Source organism: Pungitius pungitius, chromosome 1, assembly GCF_949316345.1.
Source record: "Pungitius pungitius chromosome 1, fPunPun2.1, whole genome shotgun sequence".
In the NCBI taxonomy this organism is placed as follows: domain Eukaryota; kingdom Metazoa; phylum Chordata; class Actinopteri; order Perciformes; family Gasterosteidae; genus Pungitius; species Pungitius pungitius.
In genome coordinates this window covers 560622-578246 of record NC_084900.1, presented here as the reverse complement: position 1 = coordinate 578246, position 17625 = coordinate 560622, and the positions used below count along the sequence as shown (strand labels likewise).

The following is a 17625-nucleotide window of genomic DNA, read 5'->3' as shown; positions in this document are numbered from 1 at the left end:
TTGAGCTGGATGGAGCTGGACCGTATTGAGCTGAATGGAGTTGGACCGTATTGAGCTGGATGGAGTTGGACCGTATTGAGCTGGATGGAGTTGGACCGTATTGAGCTGGATGGAGTTGGACCGTATTGAGCTGCACCCCAGCGGCTCTCGCGTTCATCAGCCTCCTTGTGCTTGGCACACTCATTTGGTGAGTAATATTTAACCCTTGTTTAGACCGATTTCTTTCTCTCGCGCCATAATTGGCGCGTTTCCACCGAGCGGTACGGGTCGGGTCGGGTCGGGTCTGTTAACCATGATTTGGCGAGCGTTTCCACCGGCAACAGTACCCTTACTTGATCGGCGTGGTATTGGACGGAAAGTAGATTGACGTCATTCGATCGCGCAAAAAGCTAACCGTAAACAACAATTGACATGGACTCGATAAAAACGGCGCTTCGTGTGTTTCTTTCCCCTTGTCGTCATTTGCGGCACGCGCAAATGACGACACTCTTTCCACCAATCAACCCGTACCGTACCGTACCGCTCGGTGGAAACGCACCAGCGCCATGTGTTTCGTGCTTGCTAGTAGCCTAATGATGTGTGCAGTAATGTCGGCTAACGCTAGCTGAACTACATTATACAAAACGTGGGTGAAGCTTGGTCAATGCTTTATTATTTTGTCTATATTTCTTCATCAGTGTTAAAGGGAACATTAAAGACGGTCAGGTTAAAGTTGAGGAGAGACGTTAGTGTAACGGTCGCACCCGCTGCCGGAGATTTTTTCTCGAGTACTGACTCAATGACGCATCACTTTAGTTTAAGCTAGGCTGCTAAGTTTGGTACTTTTCTAATTTAGCTAAATTTAGCCACCAACAATAACAGGCTGTGCTTGTTAAAGACCGGTGTGTGACTGGGGATATTACCACAGTCAACTAACTTAATGTTATTTTATTCAACCCTGCTCACTTAACGCTATTAATAACGCTAATGCTAACATGTGTAGCTGTTACCACGTGTAGTCGCGCAGTGCTTGTCTGATTACACAAGGGGCGCAGTGAGAGCCCACAGGTACAGACGAAATTGTGTCTCTGAAAATATCGTAACACCCAGTTTATCATAGGGAAAGTATTTGCTGGCATACTCAGTGGCCTAAGTTATTCTTTAAGGTCATGTTGTCTAGAATATGTACATTATAACACAGTCTTTGTAGGTAATAGGCCTGTGTGTAATAGGTTTTGGTTGTGTTAAATTGTTGTATTCTTTTTAACGGTCCCCTTACAGACCCAAAAGAGGGAACTGTTGGCCGGGAACTCAGTGAGCTGATGCAGCACATGAGCTGGATGGTAAGTAGGTTAATTTTGCTTTTGATTTGTATGATAGTTTATCAATCAAGTTCTAAATGAGATGATCCAGACCAACCTGTTCTATTTTCTGTCTGAGCTCTGCTTGTGCCAAATAACTGTTAACGGGTCTTTTCTCTCTCTCCCTCCCTCCCATTAGACACCAGTGGTGACTTTACTTCGCTCTGTTGTCCTCAAAGGCATTCCGATTTTACTCAGTGACGACTCCAGTGAATTCTGCTCTGTGAGTACTTGCACAATAGTAAAAGTTTGGTTGCATTAATATAAAACTATACCTGTGCTGACAGAAGATGTATTTCTATCTGCATAATATACGACATACATTTTGAACTCCACAGCTAATATGAGAGGTATTTAAGCCTGTACATGAAAATGTACATTCATTCATTAATTCATTTTAAATGTAAGGAGCAGAAGTCTAGGTTGAAAGGTCGTTGTCACTGTTATGGACCTTGCGGACCATAGCTTTTGTTTAACCACACCAAATTTATTTTGTTGGACATTTAAAACCATATTCATGGCAAATGCTTTCAACACTAAAAGTTAATGTTTTCGAAGAGCATAAATTGCCAATACTGAAGAAGGTGTGTGTGTCTGTGTAGGATACAGCAAGAGACGAGGCCCTGAATGCATCACTGTTGGTGTGTTACAGTTGTCAGTGACGATAGTCCTCACGAAGGTCCAAGTTCAGTGGACCTCCAGCCCATCTCCACTGCCATCATTCTGGAGGGAGGTATCGTCATGGATTGTATTAAAAACTTGCCTCAGGCAGTTTGTCTGTTATTTGGGCTTACATATGCTTTGCATTTGGATTACCCAAAATGCATAGCAAATACACTTAACTTCATTCAGACTGTGATGCTTGGACTGGGAAAGAAAAAAACATTTACGGTACTGAGCAAGTAACCGGAATAAAACTTATTTTATCAAATATTCTGGACAATGACTGAAGTATGTGAGTTAAGGACGTGTCTGACTACTCTTGTACAGTAAATGCAATATTTTTATTGTACATTTTGTAGAGATTTCTCCAAAGTAAAAGCCCTATAATTGCAAGTTCAAAAGCACCATTTCGCAAAGTTTGGACTGCAATAAAAACAAATTTAGCAATAGTTCCAGGATAAGACCAATGTACCTGTGTTAAGGACCTCATAGACTACTAGCATGATGAACATCAAACATTTTTACTGTACAGATTTTAATATATCTTCCAAGTAAAAGTCATATTTTTGCTAGTTCCAAAGCACCATTTCTCAAAGTTTGGACTGCAATAAAAAGGTTCCCCATTTGTACAAACATTCTGGCCAACTCTAATCTTGGTGAAAAATAGCTATAAGTGGGTCCTTCACACTCATATCTTAATCATAACATATTTAAAACTTAGAAGGTTTTACAACTGAATATAAAGTCATGAACATTAAACATCTTCACAAATAACAGTCAAATACCAAAACAATTACAAACAAAGACAACAATTCCAATTTGCCTTCTCTGCATTTTTAAGATTTTGTAGCCCATTTGAAGGCATTGGCTGTGGAACCAGCGCAAACAGCTGTCACACTGTATCTAAAAAAAGAGGCAAAATGAACCACGTTTGCTTAATGATGGTCGAGTAATCAAAACATAATATTAGAAATTAAAACTGTTGAATAAAGACAATGACCAGAATAAAATAACACTTACCCAGTTTGTGAGAGCAGGGTGGTTTTTTGGGCAGCGCACATCGCAGTTTGATTCTGAGTCAAACACTTGTATACAAACACAAATTTTAGATCTTGAACATTACAAAATCAATATATAACCTGGAAGATTTCTTACTCACCAGATCCTTTAAGTATTTTCAGCGCTGATGTGACATCTCTGTGGTGTCAAAGTCCATGTTTGGAATATTTGGAAAGGCCTCCATGACTTTCTTTGCCATCTAAAGAATGGCAGAGTTACGTTTCAGCAATGATAATTCTGTTAAGCCAACTAAAATCCAACATGTTGAAGATATGAAAACATTAATCTCACGAAGAACACAACCAACCCACAGCTTTCTCCATCTTGCTGCACTGGGTGTTGCATAACTCCTTCTTTCCATTGTACATCCACCAGTCAGACTTACTGTGGAGGATCTGGAAGAATAATTCATAAAATTGTCAATGTGGTTATGTAAACTCATACAGATACAATTTTTATATAATATGTAGTAATTAAGACAAATTTATGTGTAATATCTGTTATTTTATTCTTTTTTAATCCTGTGAATTTGTAAATTTGATGTGAAAGAATTACTTTTATTATATCTATTTTTATTTCATGCGGAAAAGACGTCTCCTCTTTCCACCTCAAAACGTTCCCAAGCCTCGTCTCATCCTCACTATGGCGTTTTGCATTGTGATGGTAAGTTGGGTCAAAATATGTTGTCAAAGTATTTTATAGCGTTTGGAGAAGTGCAGAGAACAGGATCAAAGACAATCTGGGCTTCATTTATATTTTTTCTGAGCAATCAATTTTAAAAAGACTATCGTTGGAGTTTTCTCACTTCAGTTATACCACCACAATTAAGTTGCATTTATTCATTAATAATTAAGAGATAGATATGAGGTAATCCAATTTATGTATTTTTTCATAAATTCTTAAAGTACCTCCATTTTCTTGCTGCACGGTTGGAGTCTGCGAGCTCTGTCGAGGGAGGGATTGGATCAACCACATAGACGGTAATTTGTGCAGCACTGATGAACTGAAAATAAAAAAATCATAAGTTGAGAACGATTTTCATGACATCCCAAAAAAAAGGAAGACCATAAGAATAAATCTTGTCAGTACTAACCAGAAACTTCCAGTGTGTATTTTGTATGTTTACAAAAGACACAATCGCTTCAAAGTTGATCTGTAACACGTTCAAAAGAATTAGATTCATTTTTTTGAATATACCCTGTGGTTAAAAAGGTTGATCTAATAAACTGAATCTGCTTCATTGAAATTGACATAGTAATAAACATGTAAACAGCTATGAAACCTTTGATTGGTTCGAGTTACCTTTGACAAACTGTTCCTCTTTACCAGATCTCGCTTCCCAGAGAGCATCACACCAGCCGTGTAATGATTCAGAACATTAATAGAACATTAATAGAACATTAATAGAACTCCCCAAACGGAGCTCATTCACAGTCTGATGCAAGAGACTCTCCATGACCTTTAGGGATCGAGAGTCTATTAAACATCATAAACAAAAGTCACATTTGGAGCATTACTGGTGAATGGGTTACTGTCTGTTTGTTGTTAAAAGAGTAGATTAACAAACTAGTCTGTCACAGGTTTACAAGTTCACATGTTTGCAATAACATCTTCAAATGTACTGTGTTACTGTTTTTAAACCGCCACCTAATCATCAATCATTTCAAGATATCAAAGTCCATCTGGTCCTTATTTAGTGTCCCATGAAAGCAGTAAACCTGAAGTGGGGCCATTTATTTTCCAGATGTTTTCATCTGTTCTTATGCAAACGTCGCCTGAAAGCCAGTAGTGAGGTTGAAGGGTCCGTGTCTCACTGTGGTGGATGATGAAGCTTTTACCTCTTATCTGTGAACGTATCACAGACACCACCACTTATCTGTCACTTTTTTCCACAGTTGCATCAGCTGAGGGTCATGAAAGTAATGCTATTTTTAGATAAATACAGAATACTGAACATATTAAATAAACATGGGCAATAACATTTGAATGATTTTTGATTTTTTCAATCACACCTTCACCTGTGAAGTAGCATTGTCGGTGCTTTCAATGATACCTCTCTGCATCCTTATCATCCTCTGTTGGGTTCTAGATATATAAAATGCAGTATTAATGTGAAGCTTGCAATCATTTAATGTCATACTAACGACATGGTCCAATGTCTATTGGTATTTGTATTTCATGTAAATGCCATAAATCAAGTGTACTACGAACAAAAGGCAACAATAGGTTGCTGCTTTATAGACGTTCTGGTTAAACTTTCATTTAAACACACCTGAGAAGGCGTATGATCTTGAGAACTTGTTGACACCCCTTTAACAGCCTCGTCCTGAATGTCACTGTTCTGTGTGCTCAGAGAAAATGAATATTTGAAGCAAACATGTTATCTATTACATTTTATGCTAATTACACATATTAACACATGACCTTTTTGTTGTGCTTTTTGAAAGCAAATGGCTTGTTCTGCTTTCTTTGCTTCCACCGCTCAACATCAACCAGACGTGTCCACAGTAAATCAAACGAGTAATAAGATTAAATAAATAGGGTGGGTAATCCATCTAAGGCATTTAACAACAAGCGTAACGGTTAAAAAAAACATTTCTCTGTTTTTCATTGCGCAATTCTAAGTTAACCCAACAAAATTAATTATCAAAACAAGCAACTAAATATTTGATGTCAAATTTAAAATGTTTACCTTCTTTGTCTTCTTCACAGAGTCGCTGTACTCTCTCAGAAGGACGTTCACTGTCGTCTTGTAGCTGTAGACAAAGTCAGAGTCTAGTGAGTTTTGTTCTTTGAAAGCGGATCTTTTTCAGGTCCCACTGGCTTTTTTCCATTATTCCTTTCATTGGTCTTTTCCTGGAATTATTGCTAAATCTGATTTAATTTCAGTCCAAACTTTGAGAAATGGTGCTTTTGAACTTGTAATTATAGAGACCTCTCTAGAAATCTCTAGAAATGTACAGTAAAAGTATTGCATTTACTCTACAAGAGTGGTCAGACTCGTCCTTAACTCAGAATATTTGATTAAATAGCTTTTATTCCGGTTACTTGCTCAATACCGTAAATGTCAGCATAAACGTGCAGTAGAATTCAGTGTCTGGATCAGACTAGTAAAGAGCCATCAGCAGGCAGCAATCTGCAAGTTATAAAAATGTTCTCCTGATGTCAGATGAAGTTTGATGCTTTCATGCCACTCAGCTGGCTTGTTTACGATGTAAAACAGTCTGTACCATGTTATGCTGGTATGCTGATGGTGGAAATAGTGCAACGTTGTGTTACAGAGTTGTTGTTGGTTAATGTTGTCAACAGTGAACCTAGCTGACATAGGTTTATAGTTTGTGTTTTGGGAAACTTTTAACAGTTGTAATGTAGAACAAATACAAACCCAAGGAGTGATGTTTTTAACCTTGTTTGAACCTTGGACTGATGCTCGCTTTGGGACACAAAAGCATTCGTTGTACTTTCAGTTTTGATCAGAAATGCAATTTATTTTTCATGCACTGAAGTCCTGTAGTATAAGTGTAATATTGTGAGACTTACATTAATAGAATAGTAGTAGGTTATTATTGACTCGTCCATGTCATGGTCCACAGTCCAATCAAACCACACGTTTGTTGTTTAGCTGCTGTTTTGTATTTCAATGAACAAGAAAGTGATACTTGTGATATTTGTGATATTTGTGATACTTGTGATACTTGTGATACTTGGGAACAGAAGACTTGAGGCTGAATAATAGATTAATGCACATTGTTATTACAATAGTCTAACATAGATCACACTATAAGCAATGTTACTATTAGCTTTAAAATACATTGAATATGAAAAGTGGATGGAGAAGAGTAATTTTATTGATTATTGGGTTTGGTTATTAGGTTATTACGTGAGTAATAAAACACAAATGATGTTGGAGAATTGGAATCAAAAGTAAAAACAATATCAAATGACTATTGTTCAGCCGAGATCTGTAAATTATGCAAAAAATTTTTTAAATAAATGTAATACAGCTGAATCAACCAAGTGAGTGTCCTTTTATTATGTTTTTGCCTTTATTAGGTACCAACAGTTAAAAATAGATAAGAAATAGGGGAGAAAGAAAAAAGGACGAGGACCCATTGAAGGAAATGAGTTTGTTTAATTTAAGTAAACTTAAAAAATGAGCAAGTAATAAGTTGTAGATATTTAGTAATTCTAAGTGGGGTTAAATTTGTATCAAGCAGTCCACACCAAATAAAAATAATAATTTTACACTAAGCATGATTATTAAGTTACATGAACTTAATTTTTTTTTTTTTGTTGTACTACTTAATTTATTTCAATTCAATTCATTTTATTTTGTACAGCCCAAAATCAGCAAATTATCCTCAGCGGGCTTTACAGTCTGTACACATGCAACATCTTCTGTCCCCAAACCCTCACATCGGCACAGGAACAACTCCCCAAAATATGAAAAAACCCTTCAATAGTACTGGATACTTCAAATAAACAAGCTTTTCTAAATCACTAATCTTAAGATTACTTTGCATACTTTATTTAAGTAAGGTCAACTAATTAGATTTTACAGTGTAGTGTTTTAAAGATTTTGATGTCTTTTCACCTGATTGTGTGTGTGTGTGTGTGTGCGTGTGTGTGTGTGTGTGTGCGTGTGTGTGTGTGTGTGTGTGTGTGTGTGTGTGTGTGTGTGTGTGTGTGTGTGTGTGTGTGGGTGTGTGTGTGTGTGTGTGGGTGTGTGTGTGTGTGCATGAGATCAATGATCGGATCAATCGATTGCAAAGATACATACATATACAGTATATATATATATATATATATATATACTGTATATGTGTGTGTGTGTGTGTGTATACACATGCATGTACTTACTATAGTTTCACGTGGTCTCCTTCTATAACGGATCGCAGTGGCCCCACAGATTCATTTCTAGAAAGTGTCGTCTACAGCGGTGATTTTGCCCCATCGGTGTTTGGTGAGAGATCTAAAATCACCTGATTAACCATCGCCGTGTGTCTGTGACAAAGAGCAGCAGATGATGTCGTACTCTTGTATTTCAGTGGGGGGCAGCAGAGGGCGATAAAAGACAATAAAGTCAGTGCTGCACGACACGTGACAGTTTGGGATCTCAGCAGGACGAGCAAGTGACAGCGATGGAGACGTTTCTGAGAAGGGAAAATACAAAGGCCCAACCGGGCCCTGGACAAAGTTCTGCCACGGATGAAGGCCCAAGTACGAGTGGTCAGAAGAGAAAAGACAAGACGGTGAGCTCGAGGTATTACAGTAACAGCCATCTTTCATTTGGATTTACGTTCACTGACACCACTGTACTTGGTGTGTGCTGAGAAGCTATCCGATAGCGCCATGAGGCCATCAAGCTCAAACGCCACCTCCTTCCGTTCAAAACAAGACGCTTACGTACAAACAATGAGAAACAGGCTACTTTTTTTAGAACAACCACCAAGTTAAAGGAGAGTCCTCAGAGCGAGCCACCTTGCTGCTGAACTCGTAGCTAAATCCCAAAAGTCTCACAGTGGCAGAAACATTGATACCAGCTTGTAGAGCCACTGTAGATGAGATGCTCGGCCCTCTCTCGCTTACGTGGGAAACTGCACTGATGGTCGCACCAAAGGCTTCGTGAGGTCAAAGAAAGAAACCCAGAGGCTCTTGTTACGCACCGTGAGGCCCTCGCTGCAGAGACCTCACCAGCAGATCCAGCTCCTGTGTTGGATGAGGTCCGATTACTCAAAGCTGCTTGAAGTGAGGAGTGGTGCAAAGCTGGATGAACTGTTTCATCATCATATGCGGTGGCGGTTATTATTTATTACACAAATAGTGTTATTCATTTCCTGACTTTGTTGTCTGTGAAGATCCCGGAGTGTTAATATTTGGTTAAATGCGGCTTTCTAGAAAACAATAAATGTTTACGTTTAGGCCCCCAGTGCGATCGTCACACTTTTTCTGACCCCCTCCAGAGAAGAGAAAAGTTCTGTGGCCCTCACAGGAACAAGTTTGGGGGGCCCTGCTGTGGAGGAAGTCTTTCTACCTGCAGGAATCCATGTTGTGTTCATCCAAACAGGCCCAGGTTTCACACTAAGTGAGTATAAATACATTTACAAACTATATGTATTGTATGTACTGTGTTAGTGCCATTTTGGTTGGTGTTGTGCCCCAGAATTTTGTAAGTGTAAAAAATGTGCCGCGGCTCAAAAAGGGTTGAAAGTCACTGCTTTACAGACCCTGATCCTTTTAAGCAGTAACACCAGAGTCCACCTCTAGGTGGTCTAGAAGCTTCCTCTGCAGACATAGCTTCCTACGTGCTTCCACCGGATCTTCTCCATCAGCGAGAGGTCAAGCCAAGGAGGAGGACACTCCACCAGGAGAGTGGGGTCTTTCAGGAGAAATGGGTCATCTGTTCACCGGATTTAAAGACAAACCCATGTGACCTGTTTGCTCAGAGACGCCACGAAAGATTTCAACCTCAGTCGCCACTAAGTAGGAGAAAGTCTCAAATCCAAAGTACACAAACAGCCACCTTCCCACGAGAGGCTGCTCTCACGGCGTCGCATGCTGAAGCAAAGGAGCCAAGAGGTCAGAAGGTGAGATGGTGAAGAGGCTGAATGGTTGAAGACTTTGATACGACCCCTTTGTGCCGTCACACAGTGACTCGTAGAATTGTGTCGAGGAGAAGATGGAAGAAGTTACGCAAGACTGTGAGAACTTCTCCTTGGATGAGACGTGATGGATGTCAACCAGCTGCTGATCTCCATTAAGAGCCGTTGACAGTTTAAAGTGCAGCACAAACAAAGCAAAGCCTCAGGTTTCTCATCAAAGCAGAAGCCGTCATGGGGGGGGAGGTAGAGCAGGTCTGCAGGGAACATGTCACACCACTGATACAGTATCTGGCTGCTCATTGCAACCTTTAGTTGTTGAAGACGATCGATGCATTGAGCATGAAGAACAGGAAGAGGCTGTTGGTTCAATCATCATCATCACCACCACCTAACCCCCCACAGACATGGACACACACTGGTCTAATTTAAAACAGCTCGTGTTCTGACCTCATCTCAAAGGTCAAAGCAGCCTCAGAGGCCTGCAGGGACGAATCAGTGAATGATGAGACGTGGACAGGAGGGACAGAGAGGAGACGGTGTGTCCTCAGACGTCCTCCAGCAGTCACATTCACTGTGACACACGTTCCTGCTGCTTCATATCAAAGGGTTAAAGATTTATTAACCAAATATTATTGCCCTTCTGTTCATATAATGGTGACTTTAAATGAAAATACGCTACTTTTGAATTTATTGTTGAATTCTGTGCAATTAATCACAATTAAATATTGTAATCATTGGTCAGCACAAAAAAAATACACATCTGTACCTTTTGAAATAAATTAAATGACTAAATAAATGAGATGGAATTAACTATTTCATTTGTATAACTATTAAATAGCTTTTTAACAATTGAATGGATTTAGATTTAAGTGCTTTTATATAATCAAGCAAAATAAAAAAATACAGATTGGAGAGTTAAAATATGAGAGGATCTTTTAATGAAGTCATGAAAATGTAAAACAGAAAAATAAAATAGAAATTGAATGAGCTAAAAATAATTTCAACAAAAATGAAATTGCTTGAAGGGATTTGGTTGTAATTTTGTGTTTGATAAAAAAAGACCAGAAAAATGTTCATGTTGTTCTACAGCAAAGTGAATCTACTGTGGTTCTGTAAAAGTTCTTCTAAACAGTAACAACACAGAGTTTTGTGAAGGTTTATTGTGTTTAGAAAAGGTTTCACTGCAGTAGAAATCGCTGAAAGTAAAAATCACAGAACCAACGAGTCCAGAACCCTCCAAACAACTGGATCACATCTCATTTAAAGTCATCGAGTCGCTGATTTCAAACAGAAAAGCTGAGAATCACACGTAGAAGAAGCAGAGTCCACATCCAGCTGGGATCTCCAGAACCGGATCCAGCAGCGGTCCAGCTTCTCCTTCCATCTGAAGAGCAGCAGGACCAGAACCAAGACCAGGACCAGGTTCAGTGATTGGGGACCAGGATCCGTCCTGGTTTAAACAGAAGAACAATCAGCATTAAATGCAGATACTGGACCATTAAAACCAGACTGAACTGGTCTGAACCACCAGACAGGTGTCAGAGGCAGCAGGTGGACCAGGTCCAGACTCTGGTGGACCTGCTGGAGGTCTCCTCTCATTCTGCTGCATCAGTGAAGATCAGTGAGCTGTGTTCTGACCTGTGGATTTCCTCTTGTAGTAGATGAATCCAGCCAGAGACAAGGTCAGACCCAGGATGAGTCCTGAGGCTCCGATGGCCACCTTGTTCCTCTCAGACTCGGGCATGGACGGGTCTGAGGACAGACATGGAGACGGGTTAGCAGAGAGACAGGTGAAGAGGCAGACAGAAGGTACGCAGACAGACAGGTACTCACCCCAGTCGGTGACCAGAGGTTTACTCAGACTGATGTGCTCCACCACACACGAGATCTTCTCTCCAGACCTGCTGACACACAAACCAGCACCTCAGTGGTTGTCCTCATCAAGCTGGAGCCCCTGGAGCAGCTGGAGGTGGAGGTGGGCTCACCTGGGCGTGTACTCCAGGTGGGAGTGGGTCTGGTAGTACCAATCCCCGTCTGCCAGCTCGTCGGTGGAGGTGACCCCGGTGGTCTCTGGCCTTCCGTCTCTGGTCCACCTCACTATGATGGTCTGGGGGTAGAAGTCATAGACGCTGCAGACCAACATGGACGAAGATCCACCACCAGGGGGCGTCTCAGAGTGCAGCCTGACGTAGGGCTCAGCTGGAGACACACATGGTTTGTTCTGTGAGCTCACAGGTACCTGGAGCAGTACTAGCAGTACTTAAGGTAGTAGCAGTAGTACCAGCTGCAGTACAAGTACCAGTCATGTACTCAGAGACAAAAACATCAATGAGGAAACTGATGGAAGTACTTTGCACCCTGCTGGTAGACAATGATCAGAGAGGTTCTAAAGTTCTAGAAGGTTCTCAAAGTTCTACTTAATATTTTAAATAAAGTTTGCATAAACCCTTGAATTCAAACTGTTTCCTTTGTTTTATCTTTAATCCTCTAATTCTATCATATAATGTGGTATAATACAACATCATTATATTTTTACATATTAAATGAATAAATTATATGATGATTATATTCAATTTAATTCAATTCATTTTATTTTGTATAGCCCAAAATCGCAAATTACAGATTATCCTCAGAGGGCTTTACAGTCTGCAACATCCTCTGTGCTGAAACCCTCACATCAGCACAGGAACAACTCCCCAAAATATGAAGATTCAACATCATGAATAATTAATTACAGAAGCTGTGTATCACATTGTTGAATAGATTTTCTAATAAATGATTATTAATTTAGAATAAATCACTGGGGTGATTTTCTCTTTGTTTTTATAAACTATTATGAACTATTTTACACAGTTAAAGTTTAGATTTGAGCCTAAAAAGTTAATTACAACAGACTTTTTTTGTTTAGTCTGATTTTATTCAAACTTTGCATTTACATGTAATTTTACTGAATTACTTTTAATATTCCTTAATTGATTAATTTAAGTGAATCATTTGACATAAAACGTCTTGATCAGAGTCCCAGAAGATGTAGAAGTGATTCTGAGGTCTAATGAGGTGATGAGTAATGAGCACATGAATAAGTAGTAACATCAGTATGAGCTGCAGTAGCAGAACTTCACCACCAGGTGGAGAAAGACTTCACCTTTAGTCAATTAGACATGATCAATATATGATAATGATGTAATGACTATAATCATAATGTGATGATTATAATGTCGCTCTGACTCACCTGACTTAGTCAGCACATTGTCGTACCAGATCTGGATGTTGTGTTGACAGTAGGTCTCCTTCTGAGCTCTCATAGCACTCAGTTTTGAAGGGTCTTTGTTCCAGTCTTCAGCGTTCTTCACTCCGTACTCAGTGAATCCAACAAACTTCCCCACTGAGCTGCTGAACCTCGCATATTCCATCTTGTTGTAGTAATAAGACCTGATGAACTCGATGTCCTTCAGCTCCGTGGAGTTAAAGACACAACGATCCACACTAACCGTCATGAATCCATCTGAAGAACAGACACCATGAACACTGTTATTGATCACTGATCAGTCTACAGATCAACAACCCATCTATTGATCATTGTAATGATTAATAACCACAGTATTGATCAATAAGTGATGTATTGATCAGAGAATTTATCAACAAACTGTGTATTGATGAGTTTGTTGATCAGTGGTCAGAGTATTGATTAGTGTTTAAATGAATAACCTGTCTATTGATCAGTGTAATCATTAATAATCAGATTATTGATCAGTGTAATGATGAATCACAGTATTGATCAGTGTAATGATGAATATTCACAGTATTGATCAGTGTACTGATGAATAATCACAGTATTGATCAGTGTAATGATGAATAATCACAGTATTGATCAGTGTAGTGATTAATAATCACAGTATTGATCCTACCTGCTGCGTGGAGGCTGATGAAGAGGAGGGAGACGCTGAGGAAGGATGAAGCCATGTCGCTGTGTTCACGGAACAAAGTGACAAAGAGTCGCTGAGAGCTGCTGTAAAAAGCAGAGCACAGGTCACATGACCTGCGTCATCATCGTCATCAGCTGTTACCAGGCAGACAACATCAGCAGAGTGAGCAGCAGTAGAATAAATAATATTATACTAATATTATACATGTTCGTGTTATTGTTAATGACACATTGTTACAGTATTAACAAAGTGAATAAGACTATTAGTGTTATTATGATGTCATGATTATGATTTGTATTATTATTAACAGTCATATTAACATTATGTCAGAAACGGGATGCAGGCCGAAGCAGAACAAATGAAAGACTTTAAGTCAGCAGTTCAAATTCCACGAGACCGAGAGGAGAAAAACAGACGAGACCAACAAGACACAAAGTTACACACACGCCACGAATCCTACACAAACCACAACATGCAATGACAATAAAAACCTTTGAACCTAAAACAAGCCTTTATTGATCATTTAACAAATCATTTACTTTTATTTCATATATTTATTTATCATTCAGTGGCATCAACATTTCAGCCTCTTTGTTAAAATTATGTTTTTGAGAGTCTTGCAGATTATTTCATAATAATAATAATATTTTAGATTTAAAATCAGCTCTAAACCTCCCGATGCAACAATAAAATCTACATTTATTTCACATTACACACAGACTTATATTCATTTTCTTCCTGGTTTTGTTGGTGCCGCCTGCTTCGCCCCTTTTTCTTGTCTTTATGTTAATTGAGTCACGTGGTGTTTGGTATCAATGGGGATGAAGGTGTGTCAGAGGTGTAGTTTGGGGAAATGGAAGCAGACGGAGTCACATGTTGTGTTGACTGTTAAAATGAAGCATAATGTAAAAAAATGAAAAGAAGAACGCAGTAACATGATGGATTTATTAAAGTTATCTCCACTTCTCCACCTCTCTGTGACTCCATCACGTCACCTACACCTTGATGGAAATATAAAGAAACAGTTCATTCAGGAAAAGGCTTTTATTTTAGTAGCTTAGCTTAGCATAACTATGTCTCCAGGCTAAATTGGATCAATAAAAGGAAACATTTAATAAACAGTTGAGTCGGTTTATTCTTGATTTTTATTCATAATTCCTTGAAAACACACAATATTTGTCCGTAAAGGATCTCCAGCAGGAATAAAAAGAAAAAAATGTTTTCATCTCAAAGATTCATTCTGAATTTAATTCTTATAGTTTAAACACGTCGTGTTCTTCAAACCATTAAAAGTGCTGCTGAGACACAAGCAGAGGTCAAAGGTCAACGAGTCTGACTCTATTTTAGAGACACAAATGTGAGAAAATAAAAAGAGATCATCTCTACAATGTCATCATGATTTCAAAATAAGAGCACAAGATTAATTTAATGATTAATTGAACAAGAGTCAGAGATGATTAACAACATTAATTAGATGATGAAGACGATGAAGATGAGACGCCTGTATGATGAAGATCAGCTGCACTCGTTTCCTTTGATGAGGAAGAAGGTTCCAGCAGCGACTCCGAGGAGACCAACAGTCAGACCGACTCCACAGAAGACCGCTGGTCCAACGCTGGGCTGAGACACCTGCACATCTGGAGACAGAAGAGACACGTTAAGCTCCACATCTGGAGACATGAAGCTCAGCCTCCACATGTGGAGACAGAAGAGACATGTTGTGTCTCACCATAGAACTTGACCAGTGGACCGTCGTTCAGGGCCAGATGTTCCACCCTGCAGCTGTAGATGTCTCCCAGCTTTGGGGTGAACTCAAGGCTGGAGAACTGGTTGAAGGTTCCATCTTTGTTGAGGTAAGGAATGTTCCTGCTGGCTCCTTCAGTGACGTTCTCCTGGTTCTTGGTCCAGGAGAAGGTCACTGGAGCAGGAAAGAAACCAGTCACATGACAGATGAGCGAGTTCTTCACTCCCAGCTCCACGTCGTCCTTGGGGTAGATCATGTGACTGGAAGGAGGATCTGAAGAGAGAGAGCAGCTCTTATTAGAATCCCTCTCATGAAGAACATGTTTGGTCTGCAGGATTCATCCTGGTTTCTGGTTTGGTGTTTCAGAAGAACGCTGTTGTCCACGTTCTCCTGACCTCCACCAACCAGGTTCCTCAGAGACCCAAAGAGCAGAGTTCTCCTCCTGAAGCTACCTCAACATCTGGAGTGTGTGAGTAAACAAACTGTTTGTTGTTCTTCAGACTGGTGTTTATCTCTAAGTGTTGTTGTTGTTGTTGTTTTTACCTCCACAGTCAACAATAAATATCTTAAATACAAGTTTGGTTTCAAGTGTAAATACAGAAAATAAATTTCAGCTAAAAGAACAAACAAGTAAAAACAGTGAAATGATGTCATGATGAAGTATATATAAATATATATTTGTGTATACAAAGTACAATAAGTATGAAGTGTTTGTCTTTACCTCGCTCCAGTGGAAAGTCCTTGAAGGCTTTCACATGAATTTTCTGGTTAGATTTGCAGATCTGTTGATCAGCCAAAGCTTGTTCATAAGCTCCTTCTTGGTACTCCATGGGATCCACAAAACTGGGCTGAGGTTTGACTCCTTTTCCCAGTTTAAAGTCTGCGTACCAGAGCTCTTCTCCATCCAGACCGTACATGAACTCTCCATCAGAGTCAGAACAGCCATTAATACGAATGTCCTCATGTAGAACTGAGGAGAAAACACAAGGTTTGTTTATTTGTTGTTTAGTCTGTAAATAAACAAAGAGGCTGTTTATTTGTTGTTTAGTCTGTAAATAAACAAAGAGGCTGTTTATTTGTTGTTTAGTCTGTAAATAAACAAAGTTTATTTGTTGTATTCGTACCTTCAGAACAGAAACATGAGTTTAAAGTGAGACAGGAACTCACCATCAGCTGAGACACAGAAGACACCAGAGAGGACGAGGACGAGCATCATCTTCATCATCTTCATGGTCTTCATCGGCTCTCTGTGGACCAGAACCAGACTGAGACTCTGAACCTTCTGAAGAGAACTGAGAGAAACTCCAGCAGCAGCGGAGCTCTTTCCCTCAGCAGCCAATGAGAGAGCAGAGCTGGTGTGATGTCATCAGTGTCCAGGTAGAGACACACTGCTGCTCACATGATTTCTGATATTCAGACATGAGGACAAAACTCAATCAATAATCAATGCTGTATTCATAGAATAAAGCTTCTTGTCAAATGTAACACTTCATTTTAATGGAGTTTTTCAAAATAAAGTCTTTAAATACAGATGATTGTTTAGAATCAATGAAAACAGAAGACGTGAGCTTGGACAACGTGATGGAACTTGGAGTTGAGAAGCTCCTCCTTCTGTCAAAGGAGTCACTGAAGGAACTAGGAAGCATTGAAGGCCTCAGGACCCTCCAGAAGGACCTTGAACCTGCTGACCCCCCCCCCCCCCCCCCCCCCCCCTGAATGAATGGATGAATAAAGTAAACGCTGAGTTGTTGTAACTTGATGAAAACGACTCTTCACAGGAAACAGAAGCTGTGAAACACGAGACATTTTCATTTTTAATGTGAAAACAACTTGTTCTGAAGAAGTGAGACGGATCAAGTTCCAGTTTCCTCGTTGTGTTCACCACCAAAACCAGTCCGACCACTGGAGGACTTCAGGGGCCTCAGTGCAGCCTGGACCTCCCCATCTCACACAGTGCAGACGCTCAGGTTTCCTGCAGCGCCTGAACGCAGCAGCGTGCTGGAAAGTCCCGTCCTTCACTTCCTGCTCAGCAGCCAATGGGAAGGAGAGCTGCTGATGAGTCATCGGTTACCAGGGAGACCTGAGGACACAGAATGATGGAGCTTTGTGTCTCAGGACAAGAAAATGATGAGTGAGTTTAAGACGTTAATGTGTGAATTTGAGTCATTTCTGTCTTCTGTTGTACATCTTTCATGTTGTGACACAGTGTGAGGGACAGTGTGAGGGACAGTGTGAGGGACAGTGTGAGGGACAGTGTGTGAGACAGTGAGAGGGACAGTGTGAGGGACAAT

General features: G+C 39.9%; 2 protein-coding genes across 2 annotated transcripts; both read right to left on the bottom strand.

The window, feature by feature from the left end:
• Nucleotides 1-10806: 10806 nt before the first annotated feature.
• LOC119223031 (H-2 class II histocompatibility antigen, E-S beta chain) lies at nt 10807-13710 on the bottom strand. The gene is made up of 6 exons (XM_037480118.2): nt 13573-13710; nt 12897-13169; nt 11650-11863; nt 11498-11565; nt 11303-11416; nt 10807-11114 (listed from the first exon to the last, which is right to left on the bottom strand). The coding sequence occupies exons 1-6, from the start codon at nt 13625-13627 to the stop codon at nt 11089-11091; spliced, it is 750 nt and encodes a 249-aa protein (XP_037336015.2). The 5' UTR covers nt 13628-13710; the 3' UTR covers nt 10807-11088.
• Nucleotides 13711-14913: 1203 nt separating this feature from the next.
• Nucleotides 14914-16643, bottom strand: LOC119223037 (HLA class II histocompatibility antigen, DP alpha 1 chain-like). The gene is made up of 4 exons (XM_037480126.2): nt 16502-16643; nt 16056-16304; nt 15320-15607; nt 14914-15227 (listed from the first exon to the last, which is right to left on the bottom strand). The coding sequence occupies exons 1-4, from the start codon at nt 16572-16574 to the stop codon at nt 15106-15108; spliced, it is 732 nt and encodes a 243-aa protein (XP_037336023.2). The 5' UTR covers nt 16575-16643; the 3' UTR covers nt 14914-15105.
• Between the last annotated feature and the right edge of the window lie 982 nt (nt 16644-17625).